This window comes from Rhinolophus hipposideros (genome assembly GCF_964194185.1).
Source record: "Rhinolophus hipposideros genome assembly, chromosome: 20".
In the NCBI taxonomy this organism is placed as follows: Eukaryota; Metazoa; Chordata; class Mammalia; order Chiroptera; family Rhinolophidae; genus Rhinolophus; species Rhinolophus hipposideros.
Window position 1 is genome coordinate 39101214 of NC_138066.1, and position 17655 is coordinate 39118868.

The 17655-nt window shown below is 36.3% G+C and overlaps 1 protein-coding gene across 3 annotated transcripts in view; it reads right to left on the bottom strand.

The window, feature by feature from the left end:
* Positions 1–17655, bottom strand: part of NSF (N-ethylmaleimide sensitive factor, vesicle fusing ATPase) — a gene marked incomplete at its 3' end in the record, with an annotated part of 126819 nt that overhangs the window by 86814 nt on the left and 22350 nt on the right. For all 3 annotated transcript variants that reach the window (XM_081027499.1, XM_081027498.1, XM_081027500.1), the window contains exons 4-8: positions 16971–17010; positions 11745–11911; positions 8909–9016; positions 8342–8417; positions 5019–5174 (exon numbers count right to left, since the gene is read on the bottom strand). In XM_081027499.1, coding sequence (XP_080883625.1) covers positions 5019–5174; positions 8342–8417; positions 8909–9016; positions 11745–11911; positions 16971–17010 — 547 coding nt within the window. The remainder of the gene's footprint in view (positions 1–5018; positions 5175–8341; positions 8418–8908; positions 9017–11744; positions 11912–16970; positions 17011–17655) is intronic.

Sequence of the window (17655 nt, forward strand, 5' to 3'; positions counted from 1 at the left end):
CCAATGGGAAAATTAATTTGAGGTTAAAAATTTCAATGTAGAGGAAGGCACCAATAGTACTTTTTTATGGTGTGTGCTTGATCTCTAATTTCTGCTCTAGAGATTTTGGAAATCACATGGTCAAAAGCCAGTGTCATCTTCTAATTAAAAAGACACTTTCTAAATTTCCCAACCTGAAGTCAGAATTAGTAAATTATTAAATTATCATATTCCTCATGTCTCAGTATCATCTATAAGTACTTTGTGGAAAACCAGAAGGGGGAAGTTTTGCATCTCTAACTAGTGAGCAATTGCTTTCTTTTCCTTTCCTAATAAATTACAGGCAGACTTGAACAGATGTCAGGTTGGCATTCAAAACCTAAAATATAGCTGAAAAGCAAGTTATGACTAATACAAGGGGAGAAGATGAATGTCAGAAAGCTTCATTTTCTTCTTCTTTTTTTAAAATTTCAGATAAGCTCTTTAGCCTTAGGGTTCCTTTTACAGAGCCCTGGAGTTCGGCTAGATGTCTTAACCCCCATTTAAATTGCAATCTCTCCTCATGAGTGGGGGTGTGAAAATGCATTCTGCGAGTGTCAGTGTTTATGTTAATCTTAGCAAGGACGCCCTCTCTCCCCAACATGGCATGTACAAAACCTTAGCGCCCTTTCTTCCACTGTATTTTATTTGCACTGTTCTTAGCATCTGAAAGATGTCTGTATGTGACTGAAAGGCTCCTTATCTCTTCACAGCTCTACTTCATAGAGTAACCGGAGTCCCACTTATGATAGCAGAAAAGAGTTGCTTTCCTCTAGAATTTCAAAAGAAACTTTAAAAGTACAGATTGAAAATGGGCTTAGAGAGGCAGGCACAGAGTAAAGGGGACCAAAAAGAATACACTGTCAGTTTCAAAGAATGGGGGCACAAGACCATAACAAGTGGCTTTCCTTCCCACTTGGATAGCGGCAAGATATAGATTCACTGAAGGAGTGTCCGGCTTGGGGAGTGAAGTTTGTACGCCCTTTTCCTTCTGAGCTCTAAAACGGATAACTTCTGCCAAAGCCCCTTTCCTTGAATAGATGTGAGCCTCGTCCTAAAATTACATAAAGGGATGCTAATTCTTTAACAATTATTCCACTGTTCTTTGAAAAGGATTTGTGCGTGTGGTTTTTTTTGCTCTGACATTTACAGTTTAGAGGTAATTGCCAGGGATGCTGAAAACTCTGTCTTTGCCAACAAAAGAGCTACAATGAGAAGTGAGGTCATCCATCAATTGTTTATCCTGAGCACACTCCACAAAACTGCATGCAAAGGAATAAGTATGTCTAAACTGAAGAAAATATTCAGTTGACACCAGAGTATGCTCAAGGACAGCAATCAGCTTTTAAATTTACTCACCTGTACTTTCAGATACCGGTTTTTGGTGCCCAAATTTCTATCTGGGACTCAAAAGGTGCTTCACTGAGTATAACCCCCCAAAGTAAGGATTTAAGGTCATTCCTAACTAAACGTCTATCATTATGGGGGTTGGATGACACTGTAACGAAATAGCTACTTGGTATCCACTAAGTGCAAGGTATAGGTCTAGTTTTCTTTGCTAATGCTTTAATATACTTAAAAGGAAATGCTGCCAGATGTGGGTTTGGGTGAGTCCAACCGCTACACACAGGGAGACAGTAGTTATACTGATTCAAACAACAACAGCAAAAACAAAAGTCTTAAGCAGATATTCCCCGGCCTTTCTTCTTCTTCTTGCAGGGCTATACGCGATTTCTTTTCCTCTTGAAGTCTTTCCATGATTTTAATTCTATGAAAATATTGTAACAAGAAGGTATGTACTACATAGTTGAAAGTACTTCAAGAGAGAAACTAATAGATTGGAAACTAACAGGTAGGACACTTATTTCATGTATATTACCTCGTCCGATCCTTAATTTTATTACATAATTCTGTGCCTCTGGTTAGTCCTTTAGTCTTCCTATATCTCATCAGCAACATTTTGTATGTATATAATCTGCATTTTCAATTTTGAAAAGCAACATGAAGTTTTACAAGCAAAAAGAAAGGACTATATTACCTAAAAGCATAATTATCAGTCTCATAAACACGACAAAAGAGAATTCTAAATTTATCACTGTGTGAACTTGAAACTTTGATGTATAGGCAAAAAGATCCATTCAGTTAAGATTCCTGTTTACAAAGTAGACATAACTCTAGACTTCATGGTAAAGATAATGATTTGGTCTCAAGCCAAAAAGTTCTCTGCTTAAAACAAAACAAAAGAGACCCTTAATTATTCTTTTCTAATCACTTTTTTTTTCATTTGAATTGATTTAAACAATCATACCTAATGGCCAACTGGATCCCCAAACCACACAGGTTTATTATCTATTTAGTTAACAAAGAAGAAAATAATCAGGCAATTTTGTTTCCACCTGGCAGGGTAAAAGAACATAAAAAGACTTGTGCAGTGTTGTTTTATATTCTATCCAAATGCAGCAATTTGCACTTTTATACACTTTTACCAAAGCCTAATGAGAACTTTATAACCACACTGTACTTGGAGTGCAATAACTACTCTACTACCTAATTCCCTTAAAATTCAAAGGAAAAAAGAAGCCTCTATTGAAAAATAGGGAATGACACATGCATAGCAAGATAATTCTTTCTCAGCCATTTTACCATAAAAAGGTAGCTTTAGGACACTGAAAATCGTCACTTAGAATAAACAAAACGTCTTACAGTTCAGCTCAAAAGCCAAGGTAGCTTTATATTTATTCCTTTTTAAATAAAAATTGATAACACATGCTTCTTGATGACAAAAAGCCATAAACAGAGAAAAATATGTTACTTTTTAAAAAAGGACAGAACTTTTTTCTCTAATTAAATTAGTGTAAAATATTAGAAAAATAAATCTTAAAAAAGGTTCTTGAAAGTAGTACAAACAAAATTCAAGTCCATTGTCCTTAGTCAAAAAGCATGCTAATGACAACAAAAGCATATTATTATAATTCAACTAATTTCAATGTAGATCACAGAAACACAGATTTAATTCACTAGAAATTCCAAATCTGTTGTGGTTTAATTTCAAACTTTTCAACAGTTGGCAATAATCACAAATCGACCAACGTGAGTTTTACTCCTTTATGCATTATTTACTCAATCTAACGAGCAGGGTTTAGATAATATACAAACACAAAGCTAGTATCGGAATAACTGATTCTTCAATACCGTGTTTCCCTGAAAATAAGACCTAGCTGGACAATCAGCTCTAATGCATATTTTCGAGCAAAAATTAATACAAGACCTGGTCTTATTTTACTATAAGACGGGGTCTTACATGATATGACATGATATGATATGATATGATATGACATGACATAACATAATATCAGGTCTTTAATATAATATAATATAATATAATATAATAGCCGGTCTTATATTACATAATTATATTATATAAGACCTGGTCTTATATTAATTTTTGCTCCAAAAGACGCATTAGAGCTGATTGTCCGGCTATGTCTCATTTTTGGGGAAACAGGGTAGCTTCCAAACTGTGAGAAAATAGCTATAATGTAAAGATACAGCTTTACAGAAGCAGTTATTTCTGTACTTGTTGGCTGGATAGTATAATGTTCAAAGAAACAGAATCATTAGACCCTTTCTCCACCAGGGCTCACTCTTGAAAACCAGAAAAAAATATTCTACTAGAATAACTTACAACATTTGGAATTATCCTTTTATCTCTGAGTATACCTGAAATATACTTAAACAATATTTTCATGTCTTGATCATAAAGCTTTATGAATTTACTGTGCTTCAAAATACACATTACCAAGATAGTGAACTAGCACATTTTTTACTATTTTCCAAATTAAAATTGTTTTTTATGGACTTGGCCTTTGTATCTTTCAGATAAAAAAGTATGTTATTGCCATTTCAAGGTGTACAAAACTCAGGTGATGAGGGTCTCTGTCATTTTCTCTTAATCCAATTCCAAACTCGACCTTTACCCAGTGAACAGGTGTGTGCTCTGCCTGTAATTTATCAGAGTGAGCGACCAGGCAGAAAAGCTACCGACAATAGGAGGCTAATAGAACCAAGCACTTAGTGCCTAGAAAGCAGTTCTTACCCCCACCATTATGAATATACTTTTATCTTCCAGTAGCAATTTAAAGATAAAGAATGATGAGGGTGAGGGGAGTAATATATTCATATTCCTTCGGATTTTTTTGGATACTGTTTTTATACTAATAGTCTGCCAGAAGCTGTTTTGTTGTAAATTCCTTCTCAGATATTCTGTTACTCACATTCCAATCCACTCTATGATATGGATATGAAAGCAGTCATGACAGCATTTCCACTAAGGCAAATAACGCCACTTCACACAGATAGATTAAATAAATCTTCAAGAAGGAAAGTGATAAATGAATAGTGCATTTCTTTGTATGCAATATGGAAACTCCTATGTATACCCTGCATTTGTCTTATTGGATCAAACTTATCTAATTTAAAAATGCGCCCAGTCTCCATTTACTAGGTATGAAGATTTACCAACTGGGTAAACCAACGGCACGCTAAAAAGCAGCAGTGGCTATTAGAACAATGCCCGTAGTCTAATAGTTAATGATTACTCAGCAGGGTAAATCTTACCCATAGTGGATCTTTAGAGTCAGATGAAATTTCTAAATATTCCCTATATAAAAATATTCATAAATAACTAAATAACATGAAATTTCTAAATGTCCTATAGGAAAAAAAAAATCTGAATAAACATATAAAATGGAGCAAACCCATAAATATTTCTATGATTTCCCCATAAAATTAAAATGTAATTTTGAAAGTTCTAACACTTCAAAGATTTTTTTTATTTTTATTTTTTTAGAAAACTTTTTTTTTAAAGAAGTTAAAAGAGAAAACTACTTTGGCAGGTCTGAAGAATAATTTCAAAACATTACTGAAAAGAGACTTTATCCCACTCATTAAAAAAAAAAAAAGAATACAAGATTTTATCAAATTTTTCTTTTTAAACTTACCCATCTGCTCCACAATCTCTGGAGGAAATACTCGGGAAGCAAATGCTCGTCGAAAAATATCTGAAAATTCCTTGTCCAGACCTCCTATTCCCATTTTTTCAAAGTTCCAGTCAGGATTGATGATAGACTGGCGATTTTCCTTGGTTTTAGCTTTGCCTGTGTCAAACAAAGATACACGCACGTGAAACCAGACCTTCATCAGTAAGTGTGAAAAGACAGAGGACCCTGGGCACCCTCCACGAATAAAGAGAAGCTCCCCGTAGGCGAAGATGAACAGCATGCTCGTAGCTGATGCTCTAATCAGAAGGATGAGTTTTGCTATGTTAACTACTTTGTCTTGTCCCATTTAGGGTCGGTAAAACACTTTCAAAATGACTAGTGAAACTCATGCTGTCGTCCCTTTGGAATCAATCCATGGAGCTTGGTCTTATTAACCTTTCATCCTAACCAAGTTAACTAATTTGGTTGATGAGAAGAAACACCATGTGCATCACTGATGAAGACAACACTAGCTGCCAGAAATGCAACTGAAACCCGGCAGTCCCTCGAGGGCCCTAAAACAAATGTATTTCAATATATATGTATTTATCTAGATTAAGTTTATAACTGGGTATATAACCCCTGGGCCTGAGAAGACACACTAAATAAATTTGATGTTTTATTTGCTTTTTCTTCACTTGCACAGAGAAGTCTAAAATCATCCTAAAGTCTTCAATGATTTCAAAATTTGTATTTTCAAATTCTTTCATGACAAAAATTATTTTACTTAAATGTCATACTGCCACCTAAAGTAACTTAAGAGAATCACATTATCTCAAATACAAAGAATAAAAAGTACTTTACTACATTCTACCAGGAACAAACAAAGAGGGCCGGCCCAGTGGCTCAGGTGGTTGGAGCACTGTGCTCCTAACCCCGAGGTGGCAGGTTTGATTCCCACATGGGCCAGTGAGCTGCGCCCTCTACAGCTAAGATTGTGAACGACAGCTCTCCCTGGACCTGGGCTGCCATGAGCAGGCGGAGGTCGGTGTGGGCTGCCAAGGGCTGCTGTGTGTTGCCAGGAGCAGCTGGTGACCAGCGTGGGCTGCTGTGAGCTGCTGTGAGCAGCCGATGGATTGCCTCAGCTGGGGGGCACGCAAGGCTCATAATACCAGCATGGGCCAGGGAGCTGTGTCCTACACAACTCGGCTTGAACCAGAGTGGTGGTGGTGGTGGGAGGTGGAAAAAGGAAGGAAAAAAAAAAAAAAAGAAAGTCCTATTGTATTTTTTTTAATTAGGGAAGAAAAGGTCACATTAGAAAAAGTTTATCCTAGACGGTAATTTTATGGTGAGAGTTTTATGGACTTAATCAGGTCCTTTATAAAGCTATGTAAAATATTTTTCTTATACTCTACTGCCCTCTTGTGGCCAAATTTACTGTATGCTAAATCACTACACACTTTTATTTTCCAAATGGGAGGAACCTATCAATCACACCTTTGCATGAATTACTTACAAATACCCACATTGTATGAGTCACACAACTCCCTTTTTCAAAGTTTCAAAAACACTAATACAAAAATATCACTGCAGAAATGGATCAATAATAGGAGATTTTGATATATCCTGCATCCACAAAATAACAGTCATTAAAAATTATGTTGTAAATGTGTATTTATTGAGATACTTGAAATATGTTAAGAACAAATTACAAAATAGTATGAAAATAGAATCAAATTTTAAAATTTTAGAGTTGTATGAGCTGTTTTTGAGTATATTCTATAAAACATTTTATAATTAAGAAAAAACAGTAAGGGGGAATGATAATCTATGGATCAAGAAAAAAGGCCACACATTCAAAGAAAATTAAATACCTTGAATGTGATGGTATGTAACCAATGGAAATCCTCTATTTTCTATTGGAGTAGACAATCAACTTAGTTAAATCAATCAAAAATAAGAGTTACTATACAGTTCATGGTATCATTATTTTAGTGAGTTAAGATTTTTAAAGACCAATCTGCATTATTTTAATATAATAAAAGTAGGGCTAACGTAAAAGAGCAGCACTGAACTAAGAATCTGTTGGAAAGACTTTCGTTACCTGCACATTTATTGATGAGTCAGAAAAAGAGTCAATGAGAACGAGTTTGGAAGCTAACAGGAATAAGCCTGAAGATTAACTGATGAAGTCAGAAAGAGTTGAGTCTGAGCGCTAACAAGAATAGGTTTAAAGATTAATCTCCTGGCTAGCATTACATGTGCAGGCTGACAAACACAGGACAATTTTCGGAGGAAGCCAACTGCGACAACTGTTTTCAGAAGAAGCCAGTGGCAATAGTAAACGACTGTAAGATGACTAGCCCCCTGCATAGGAAAATACAGAACTCCAGCTCAGCAGCAACCCGCTGCAGCTGTCCACTCTAAGACTCCCCCCACCCGGCAACTTCCTCTCCCCCTCTCCCGCCAGTGCTTCTCTCCTTACTACCTGCAGCAGCTGTCCTCTTTAGACACTGCCATGGGCATTCTTTCTGCCCAACCTTCAATAAAACTTTCTTTGCTTTACTACTTTTCTGAGTCTTGTGAATTCCTTCACCTTTTGTGAACGACCAGGGGTTAATTCTACGCCAATACATTCATCATTCAACTCAATAACTAAGAGAAGTGGTGCTAGTATGGCATTTAACACAGACTGGGTGAGGGACATGCTACAAACTGACCAGTTCTCAAGGTCATGAGAAACCATGAGAGTTTGAGGAATGTCAGAGATTAGAGACGACTATGGAGACTAAACAACTAGCTTTAGTGTGGAACCCTGAATTATATCCTGAAACAGAAAAAGGACCTACTGAAAAAACTGGTGAAATTCAAACAAAATCTGTAGTTTAGTTAGTAACAACATAACAATGTTAATCGCATTTTGGTAACTGTACTATGGTTATTTAAGACGTAACATCAGAGGAAGCTGGGGAAGAGTACACAGGAGCTCTCTGAACGATTTTTGCAAATCTTCTATAAGTTGGAACTTACTTCAATACAAAATTTAAAAATTAATTTTATCTGGATCTGTTCCCTTATTTATATGTGGTTACTAGGAAATTAAAAACTACATATGTGGCTCGCATTATGTCTCTATTGGACAATGCTGATCTAGTGAAGGTTTTAAACTTTCTTCCACATCAGCACATCTGATAGACAGGAAACACTTGGTGGTTCTGTGAAAAGCTTTCTCAAGGGAGGTACCTCTATTCTCCGTCCCCACTTGAAAATCACTGTAGTTGAGTCACTTATAACAACAGCAGTAGACCCCCTTCATTCAGAATCCTCTAAAAACTGAATCTTACCAATAAGATTGAGTGATGAATTTTCTGCTTTTTCAAATGCAACTTGACTGTTTCCAACAACTAGTCCTACTTCAATCTGTACAGAAAGACAATAATTCGTAGTTAGTCTAATGGCACACTCTGAACTGCTCAAAGCAAAGCCAAAAACAAAGGGGAAATGAGGTCTCTGAGCAAAGCAAATCTGCCAACCTATCATCTAAGTTACATTTACTTTTGTCATAACTACCTTCCTATTATTCCTCTTTTCTTTATTTCAACGCATGTATCTTTTCCTAATGCCTGTCTTATTGTTACTATTTATTTACAATTAATATCATCTGCATTCAACCAGGATTACAGGTACATATACAAATTTCAAATTACTATTAGGTCTGCAAATAAGTGTTATGTTATATTTTAACAACAATGATGGCTATAAAAGCAATTTTCTCTCTCTACTATCTTAAAAGAAAGAGTACATAATATGAAGGAATCACTGAGCAAGAGAATGGGTAGGAAATTTCTATTAATCTGCACAATTCACATCATAAAGGTTATCTAATGAAGATTATTAGAAATAAAACATACCTTCTGTCTTTTACCCGTTGCAGCCTCTCCCTTCAGGATGCTAGGATCCATAGCTTCAATATCCTTTACCAGCAAGCCAAAAAGCTTTTCATTGAAGTTAAACACAAGCTATATAAAAAGAGGTAAGGAGAAGAAAATCACTTTATGATACAATGGCTAGACTCTCACATCGTCACCAATGTTTTCCAAATGCAGGAAACCAGCTTTGTCCTGTATATCCCTCTCAAATATGCTCCACAGCAAACCACCCATCTCGCCAATAAAAGGAAAAGGGAACTAATATTTATTGAGTATCTGCTACATACCAAACTAACACCACAGGAGGTTAAATAATTCATATTCACAAATTCTCTTGGACACGGAAATTATTCCTCAGTTTTACAAATGAAGAAGCTGAGATGCAGAAAGGGGCTAAGCAATGGGACCCAGAGTCACAGTAAACCATCGTGCCAGGATTCAAGCCTGGGTCTGCAACTCGGATATCCATACTTCGTTACAACAAACACAAAATGCCTGCCACACCAGTGCAGAGACAGAGTCTAAACACCCATTAGCCAAGTATTTACTGAGTGCCTTCCACAAGCCATGCCCTCTTCCCCATGCTGGGGTGTAATGGGTAAAGCTGACTGCCAATCCTGCTACTACTGACCACTCCAAAGGGGAATACATACTAAGAACAGTGCTTTGGGGTAAGACTGATTTCTTCTTTGTATTATGGAGGATTCTCTTTCATGGGATTTTAGATGTCTGCAAACACCAAAGCATTTTCTATTAAACATTCTTCTAAACATATTCTATTAAACTACTAAAGCTGAAGGAGAAGGTAAAAACAATGAAGTTTAATGAGGTGGTTTGAGCATAACTATCTGTCAAAACGTGCAGGAATCTGGAGGAATGTAGTACAGCCCAAAAAGCAATGGACAGGTAGCCAAGAGATTGTCAGCTAAACGCTTTCTGGGGGAGCCTTCTCGGGCTGTTTCATCCAAACGCTGGCTCCCTACTGCATCATCTGGTTTTGCTGACATCAAATATTTAACAGTACGTGGCATTTCTATTTTCTGTCTTCCCAAATTAGAAAGAAAGGTCTATGAAGAGTAGGGATTACGTGTATTTTATTCACTGCTGATCTGCAATGCCTAAAATAGTGGCTGGGACATACTGGTGTTCAATAAATATCTGTTTAATTCATTGGTCAATTAACTAGTGGGCCCTTATCTCATCTACACCCCTGGATATGTAGCCAGGGGCACGTCATTTATCTTCTCTGGACCTAAAATTCTTCATTTGCAAAATGAGGAGGTTAGACAAGAAACTCTCTGAGGTTCACTCCAATTCTAGGAATCTGAAAAATAATAATAAATGCACTGTATCCATTTCCTGTCTCACAGTGACTCAGTTTCTACTTGCAAAAGTTTGAATTATGTGTGGATTATCAAATCCTTTGGAGTCTTGTTCTAGATCTATTCCATTTCAAACAAAAGAATGAAAAGAAATAACACTCCTTTCAGTCCAACAACTCTTTCCTCTACCACTTCTCTCACTCCTTAGGTGAGAGGCTGCAAGGACAGTCTAGGGAAGTCATTAGAGATCAGAATGCTACAAGCAAGGATTCTCCAATAGTTTGGTCTCAGGATCCCTAAAGCCTAAAAATTTTTCAGGATTCCCCCAAAGCCTTTGTTTATATAAATTATATCTACTGATATTTACCATATTAGAAATTAGAACAACAAACATAATATTTATTTTAAAATGAATAAATCCATCATGTGTCAACAAAAATAAGTTTTAATTTATTTTTAAAAACTCTGTTTTCAAAAATAAAAAACGTAAGTTGGCAGAGTGGCACTGTCACATTTTAATGTCTGGCTTACTGGCAGACAGCTGGACCCACAGGTCTGCTTTAGCAGTTGATATGCGGCACCAGCACACAGTCCAGTGAGAGAATAAGAGGAAAAGATAGTGTCTCGATATTAATATGAAAATAGTTTGACTTCACAGCCCCCCTGAAGGGCCTCAGGGACCCTCACGGAAGTAGGACCACACTTTGAAGATCACTGCTATATAAAGCTAGGGTAGACAGAAGGAGTTAGCAATCATTAAAAGTCATAAAGAAGGAGACAAATGTAATATAAGGGCAAAAAAGCAATGATTATTAATGTGCACAAACAAATAGCAATTTATAAACTCACACCTTTTTAGAGTACCATTTTAAAAGAACAGAATTTCTCCCTAGGAGGTTAACAATATATTAAGTGAAGTACAAAAGAAAAGGGCAACATCAGCAATATCATTTTAAAGAAGAGAAAATCTGGGCTTCAGAGGTTCTATGAAAAACCTGAAAATATATATACATAACTTTTTTAAGATTCTCAAAGAAGTTCATAACCAAAAAAAGTTAAGAACTACTTTTCTACAGAAATATATCAGTAATAGAGAAAGACAGCCAAAGACTAAACAAATACTCCACAATAAGAAGTAAGAAATTTGAGACATATGTCTGCAGTATTCCCAAATTTACAGAGGGAAAAGCTGCTATAATTATATGACATTGTAATCTAAAAGCTACTTTAGAATTTTTCCAAACAGACTACTAGACGGTCAGTGGCTACATCTCCCTCACCTTTTATCACTCATCTTGGATATACCTGCTCATATTCAAAGCAATTCTCATTTAAAAAGTATTAGGTTGGTGCAAAAGTAATTGTGGTTTAAAAGGTTAAAAATAATTGCAAAAACCTCAATTACTTTCAGACCAACCTAACAGAATTGATTTTGAACAACGACAGGAATTAGAATGCCTAGAAAGTGAAAGGAATGAAAGACAATTTCAAACTACCTGTTGTCCCACTGAGAATGCCTGGTTGTTGAACTGCTGAATAAATTCCGCTGCCATCTTGTCAGTATCATAAGGGTTGGAATCGATGCTTTTTTTCTGCAGGAAATCAATCTCGATGGTCGTTGTGCCAATACACTGTTTGGCCTTGTCAAATGTATATAAGGACACTAAGGGTGGGAAAGAAGCGTTTTTTTTAAAATCACAGGGACACCAAATACTTGCTATGTTTCAAGTAACTAAAAGTTTCACATAAGTGAATCATAAAAGAACTTGACCAAAAGGAGACTATATATAGCCTTCACTGAAGGGACACACAGGCACAGATTTTAAAACATAGTAATAATCACCAGAGATTTTTTCCCCCATTTGAGTTAATTAGAACATATTGAACAATATGCTCCTTCTACGTTTAACGCCCCTCAGGGGGAAATCACAGCCCCCTGCTCCCCAAAATGACCTCTGCATCTTCCTCCTCCTCATCCAACAGAGGACATTTACATTTATAAGGAGTTGGCATAGCACACTGTTTCCAAACAGATCTTTCTTTGACACAAGAAAGAGCTAAGGTGAGAGCTGTGTGGACTCTTTTGCCCTAACAAAGTAGGACGCAGGACCCAAAAACATAAAATTAAAAAAAAAAAAGGGTTTGAGAAATAGTGTTTACTAGAGAGGGTTTGCTCCCAAGCAACTTAGAGTTTGACATTTCCTTTTTAATACTATAAAAATATTTACTGTGCACCTACTATATCCAGGAAAATACTGTAAGTTCTACATGTTTGTAACTCATCTTTGTTATTAACAGCACCTCTGGGTGTGTGTTAGATACTTAATGTATTCATGAACTATTTACATGAAACAACAGCAAAAAAAACACAAAACCCAGTCTCCTTGCTAATAACAAAGGTGGCAAGATAAAGATACTTTAGAATCTGTATGCTTTAATAAATTCTGTTTGTAACTAGAGGAAAATTTAGTGCTCTGTGCCTTGATTTGTCACATCTATAAAACAAGAAGGGTGGATTAGATATGTCTTTATACTAAATTCTTCACACTCTTAAATTCTGTTCTAAATTTATTTCTTATAGTCCAGCCACTTGAGTTATATACAAGGATATTCCATAAATTCTTTGAATGAAATTGCTTGTGTAATTGTATTAAAATATTAATAATATATTTTGCTTTGCTGTCATAAAGAGAGACACACATATTTTGAAGATAAACATTTTCAAAAGCAAAATAACACAGAAAGCCAAAATGAGGGTTAGAAAATGTACAGAAGATCACAAAATAAGTTCAAATCGCAGCTGAAAGTTTCAGAATACTCTCCTGCCTCCACTTTTGGACGTCTTGCTCTTTCTTAACATTTCCCAGAAAGTACAGGTTATATGCTGAGTAACTTTCATAAGCAAGAGAGCTTAACTGTTTTCCCACGGAGTGAAGATATGTATAGGATGAAATATTAATGTAAATATGAACACGTTGATTCAAAAATTCTATTTCCAGGTGTCTGTCCCAGAAAGACTCTTGAACATTTGCCTAAAAAGAGATCTATAGGGGGGTTCATTGCAATATTATTTGTAATAGTCAAACAATGAAAAAAATGCTGATCAGTAGGAGAATGACGAATACAATAAGGCATACTCATAATATGGAATACCGTATAGCAATTTTAAAAACTTGATGTATATTTAATAAAGGTGGATGGCCCATTAAAACATAATATTGAGTGAAAAAAGTATATTGCAGAAAGATTTGTATGGCATGATCCCATTTTGTGCACGAAAGACTCCAAAACAATTCCATGTCATAATGCACATACAGGTACGGGTGTACCATCTTTGTACCAAGAAATATGAATAAGTATATTAAAATATCATTATTGACTATAGTTTTCAAGTACATTTTAATTTAGGGTCAATGTTCTTAAATAGAAAAGAACAAGCTGCCACAATTTCAAATACTATGAGCGGTAAGTACCACGGACAGAGTCACAGGCAGCACCATGGACAGCGCCGCCATCAGCCCCCCCCCCCCCCAAAGAGACAGGTGCCCTGAAGATTTCATACAGGAGGAGCAAAGAAGGGTGAGAAGGTTGAAAATGTTTTATTTTCTGGCTAATATCAATTTAATGTCAAAGATTAATACAAATATTTTTATACACAAAAATATAATTTACAGCCAATGCTTTGAATAAACGTAGACATCACAATGACAGGTTTACTACAATGGTCAAACACCTGTGTTAATTGAACATCAGTCTGCGATACTTAAAATATGGCATTTCCCGATGAAGAGAAGACGAAATGATTCTTTTGGAAGATTCCTCAGAGTAAAATCACTGACTTGACTAAAAAAATCCTCACCTTACAGGCAGAAGCCCTGTTCCAGAATCTCTGCATCAGCACTCCTCACACCACGTCTCCTATCCAACCTCCGCCTACATCTCTACTGACATGGACCCAGCTTTCTGCCTGATGGCCGCATCATCCACATGACTCAGGCCCTCACACCCTTCCTGCCAAGCTTCCTGTACCTGAGTCCCACCTGACCACTTGGTTTTACAATTGTGCCCATTAAGTCTGTTTGATTCACTGTTTAAAGAACTGACTTTACAATCAAGATAAAGCATTTCTGGTAGCAGGAGCATGCTTTAAACATGATTTAAGCCACAAAACACATTTCTCAATTCATCAAGATTTATAACCTTGAATGTTTATACCTTTTCACAACAGAATTTATCTATATTGAAAGTTAAATTTAAACACACTCTTAATTAACCCTGTATTTAGAAAAACAAGTTTAAGACAAAATTAGAAACCTAAGCTATATACAAATACATTTTCTCATTAGATTAACAAGTGTTCGTTTTTATTTTTGCTAATGTCTGCAAATAGGGACCCTGGCTTCATGCACTGACCTATTTCCCTTTGGGGCTGAACTCCTGCACTGTCTCAGCTTTTCACTATGTTTCAGATGAGAAGGTTATAGTTAATGGAATTGCTTTTATCAGTGTTTCCCAAAATATGGCTGGTAAGAACCACTTAAGGGTGATTGTTAAAAACACAGATTCATGACTCAGACTCCCCAGGGGAGAAGCCTGGGAATCTCTTTTTAAAAAACAAACTCCCCAGGTGTTTCTTTCAGGCAAGTTTGGAAAGCACTTGCATTTTCTTTCCTTCCCCTACTGTACCTATGAAGGTGACATGAAATTATCCGACAAGATTCATACTCCATTTTCCCAACTTTGCCACACTGCCAAAGAGACAATCCAGTTTTTGCTTATAATCCACAAGTGGCTTAGTCCTATTTCCCCCTGAAGTCATAAATTGCTTTCTGTGCCCTTCCCCGGTGAACTACTGATGACTTTACTGATGACGTTTCACTTTAAAAAGTGTATCGTATTGCCACACTTTCTTCTCCTTAACCTAAATCTGACTCATCTTTCTAAACACAGAGGAAACATATCTTAGTATACAGTAAAATGTAATCACCAAATAATAGCAATTATTCCTCTTCAACATAACCTAAACGTTTAAAACATTTTTTCCATAGCCGTAATTTCACAAAATCCTATTCAACTTAATTCTAGGCAAGTCAAATAATCTCCAAGGAATTCATTCCCTTTGATTCCTGCATTCTCCCCACTCCTCACTATATTCCACATGGACATTATAATCCTTTTCTAAAGGTTTAATTTTGATAGGCTCATTCAGAAATTCTCAGTAGCTCTCAACTGTCTTTGTGTTAAATCCAAAATTTGCAGTATGTACTGCTAGGCCCTCCCCTAACTACATACTCTACTCCCACCGATACAATCCATTCAGGCAAACATACTTCCTGTAATTTGCTTGCTCCCATCTCAATGCCTTTTATTTATATTGTTTCTCACCTTAAAAGCCTTTCTTCCTTGTCTCTACCATGTAATGTTTCCCCTCTACTTCATAATCATGCTCAAAACTCCAGTGCCTAATTTACAAGTGCATCAAAAAATAAAAACAAAAAAAACACCTAGGAATAAATTTAACCAAGGAAGTAAAAGACCTGTACTCAGAAAATTAGAAGACATTGAGGAGAGAAATGAAAGAAGATACAAATAAATGGAAGCATATACCGCACTCATGGATAGGAAGCATTAACAGTTAAAATGTCTATACTGCCCAAAGCAATCTATAGATTCAATGCAATCCTTATCAAAATGTCAATGACGTTTTTCACAGAACTAGAACAAATAATCCTAAAATTTATATGGAACCATAAAAGACCCCGAATAGCCACAGTAATTTTGAGAAAGAAGAACAAAGCTAGAGGTATCACGCTACCTGACATCAAACTAACACAAGGTCACAGTAATCAAAACAGCATGGTATTTGGCATAAAAAGAGACACATAGATCAATGGAACAGAACAGAGAGCCCAGAAATAAACCCATGCCTATATGGTCATTTAATCGATGACAAAGGAAGCAAAAATATGCATTGGGTTAAAGACAGCCTATTCAATAAATGGTGCTGGGAAAACTGGACAGATACATGCAAAAAAAATGAAACTGGACCACCTTCTTACTCCATATACAAGAATAAACTCAAAACGGATTAAAGATTTAAATGTAAGACCCAAAACCATAAAACTCCTAGAATAACACATAGGCAGTAAACTCTCGGACATCATCCTTAGTAAATTTTTACTGATTTATCTCCTCAAGCAAAGGAAACAAAAGAAACAATACACAAATAGGACTACATCAAACTAAAAAGTTTTTGCACAACAAACGAAAAGACATCCTATTAAACGGGAGAAGATATTTGCCAGTGATACATCTGATAGGGGGTTAATAGCCAAAATTTATAAAAACTCCAGTGCCTAGAAAATTTTCTCTGGCTAATTTTCCAGTCTCTAATCAATGCATTCACTCCTGTTCTACGTATCTTAGCACTTTTACACAGAGCTCTTAATGGTACATAGAATTTGTACAAAGAAATTACCTTGTACATATTCTGTGAGCTATGAATGTGCAGATATTGTTTCTCCCATTAGACTGCAATTTCCCGGCAGACTAGCAGGCAGATGAAGAGGTAAGGATATAGGTACCATAACTATTTACTTTCCATTCTCAGATATCTCATCAGTAATATGAATATGATGAATGTTTAATAGCCCAACAACCAGTAACAGAAAATTTCTGTAAGTATGAGAAAACCTATCTCAGGTAACTAAAAATATACCTACCTTCTATATCTTGCCCAATAGAAAGTCCAGCCCATTTTCTCTGTAAAAGAGAAAAAACACACACAAACCAATCAAAATTAAAGAAATGAGGAATTTCTATGAATTTCAGGAACACATTCAAAGACCAAAACATGGTGTGCTGTTACGTGTTGAATTGTGTCCCACAAAAAGACATGTTGAAGGCTCAGCCCCGGCACCTGTGAATGTGACTGTATTTGGAAATAAGATCTGTGCAGATGCCATCAAATCAGGGTGAGCCCTAAGCCAATATGACTGGCGTCCTTATAAGAGAAGAGACACACAGAGAACCACAGGCAGGTCATGTGACAATGGAGGCAGGGACTGAAGTGATACATCTACCAGTCGAGGAACACCAAGGACTGCTAGCAACACCAGGAGCTAATAAGCAGGGACCGGACTCTTCCCTGAGGCCTTGAGAGAGAGCACGGCCCTGCTGGCGCCTTGATTTCAGAGTTCTAGCCTCCAGAACTGTGAGAGAATCCATTTCTGTTGCTGCAAGCCACTCAGTTCATGGTACTTTGTCACAGCAGTCTAGGAAACTTACATGCTACAGTTTATATCTGAACATTAATCCCAAAACATACAAGGTTTGTCTTTTTATAGTAAAGCCAGCAACACTGAGTAGATGTTCCTTTGCATATAACATAATGCTCCTGAAAACCTT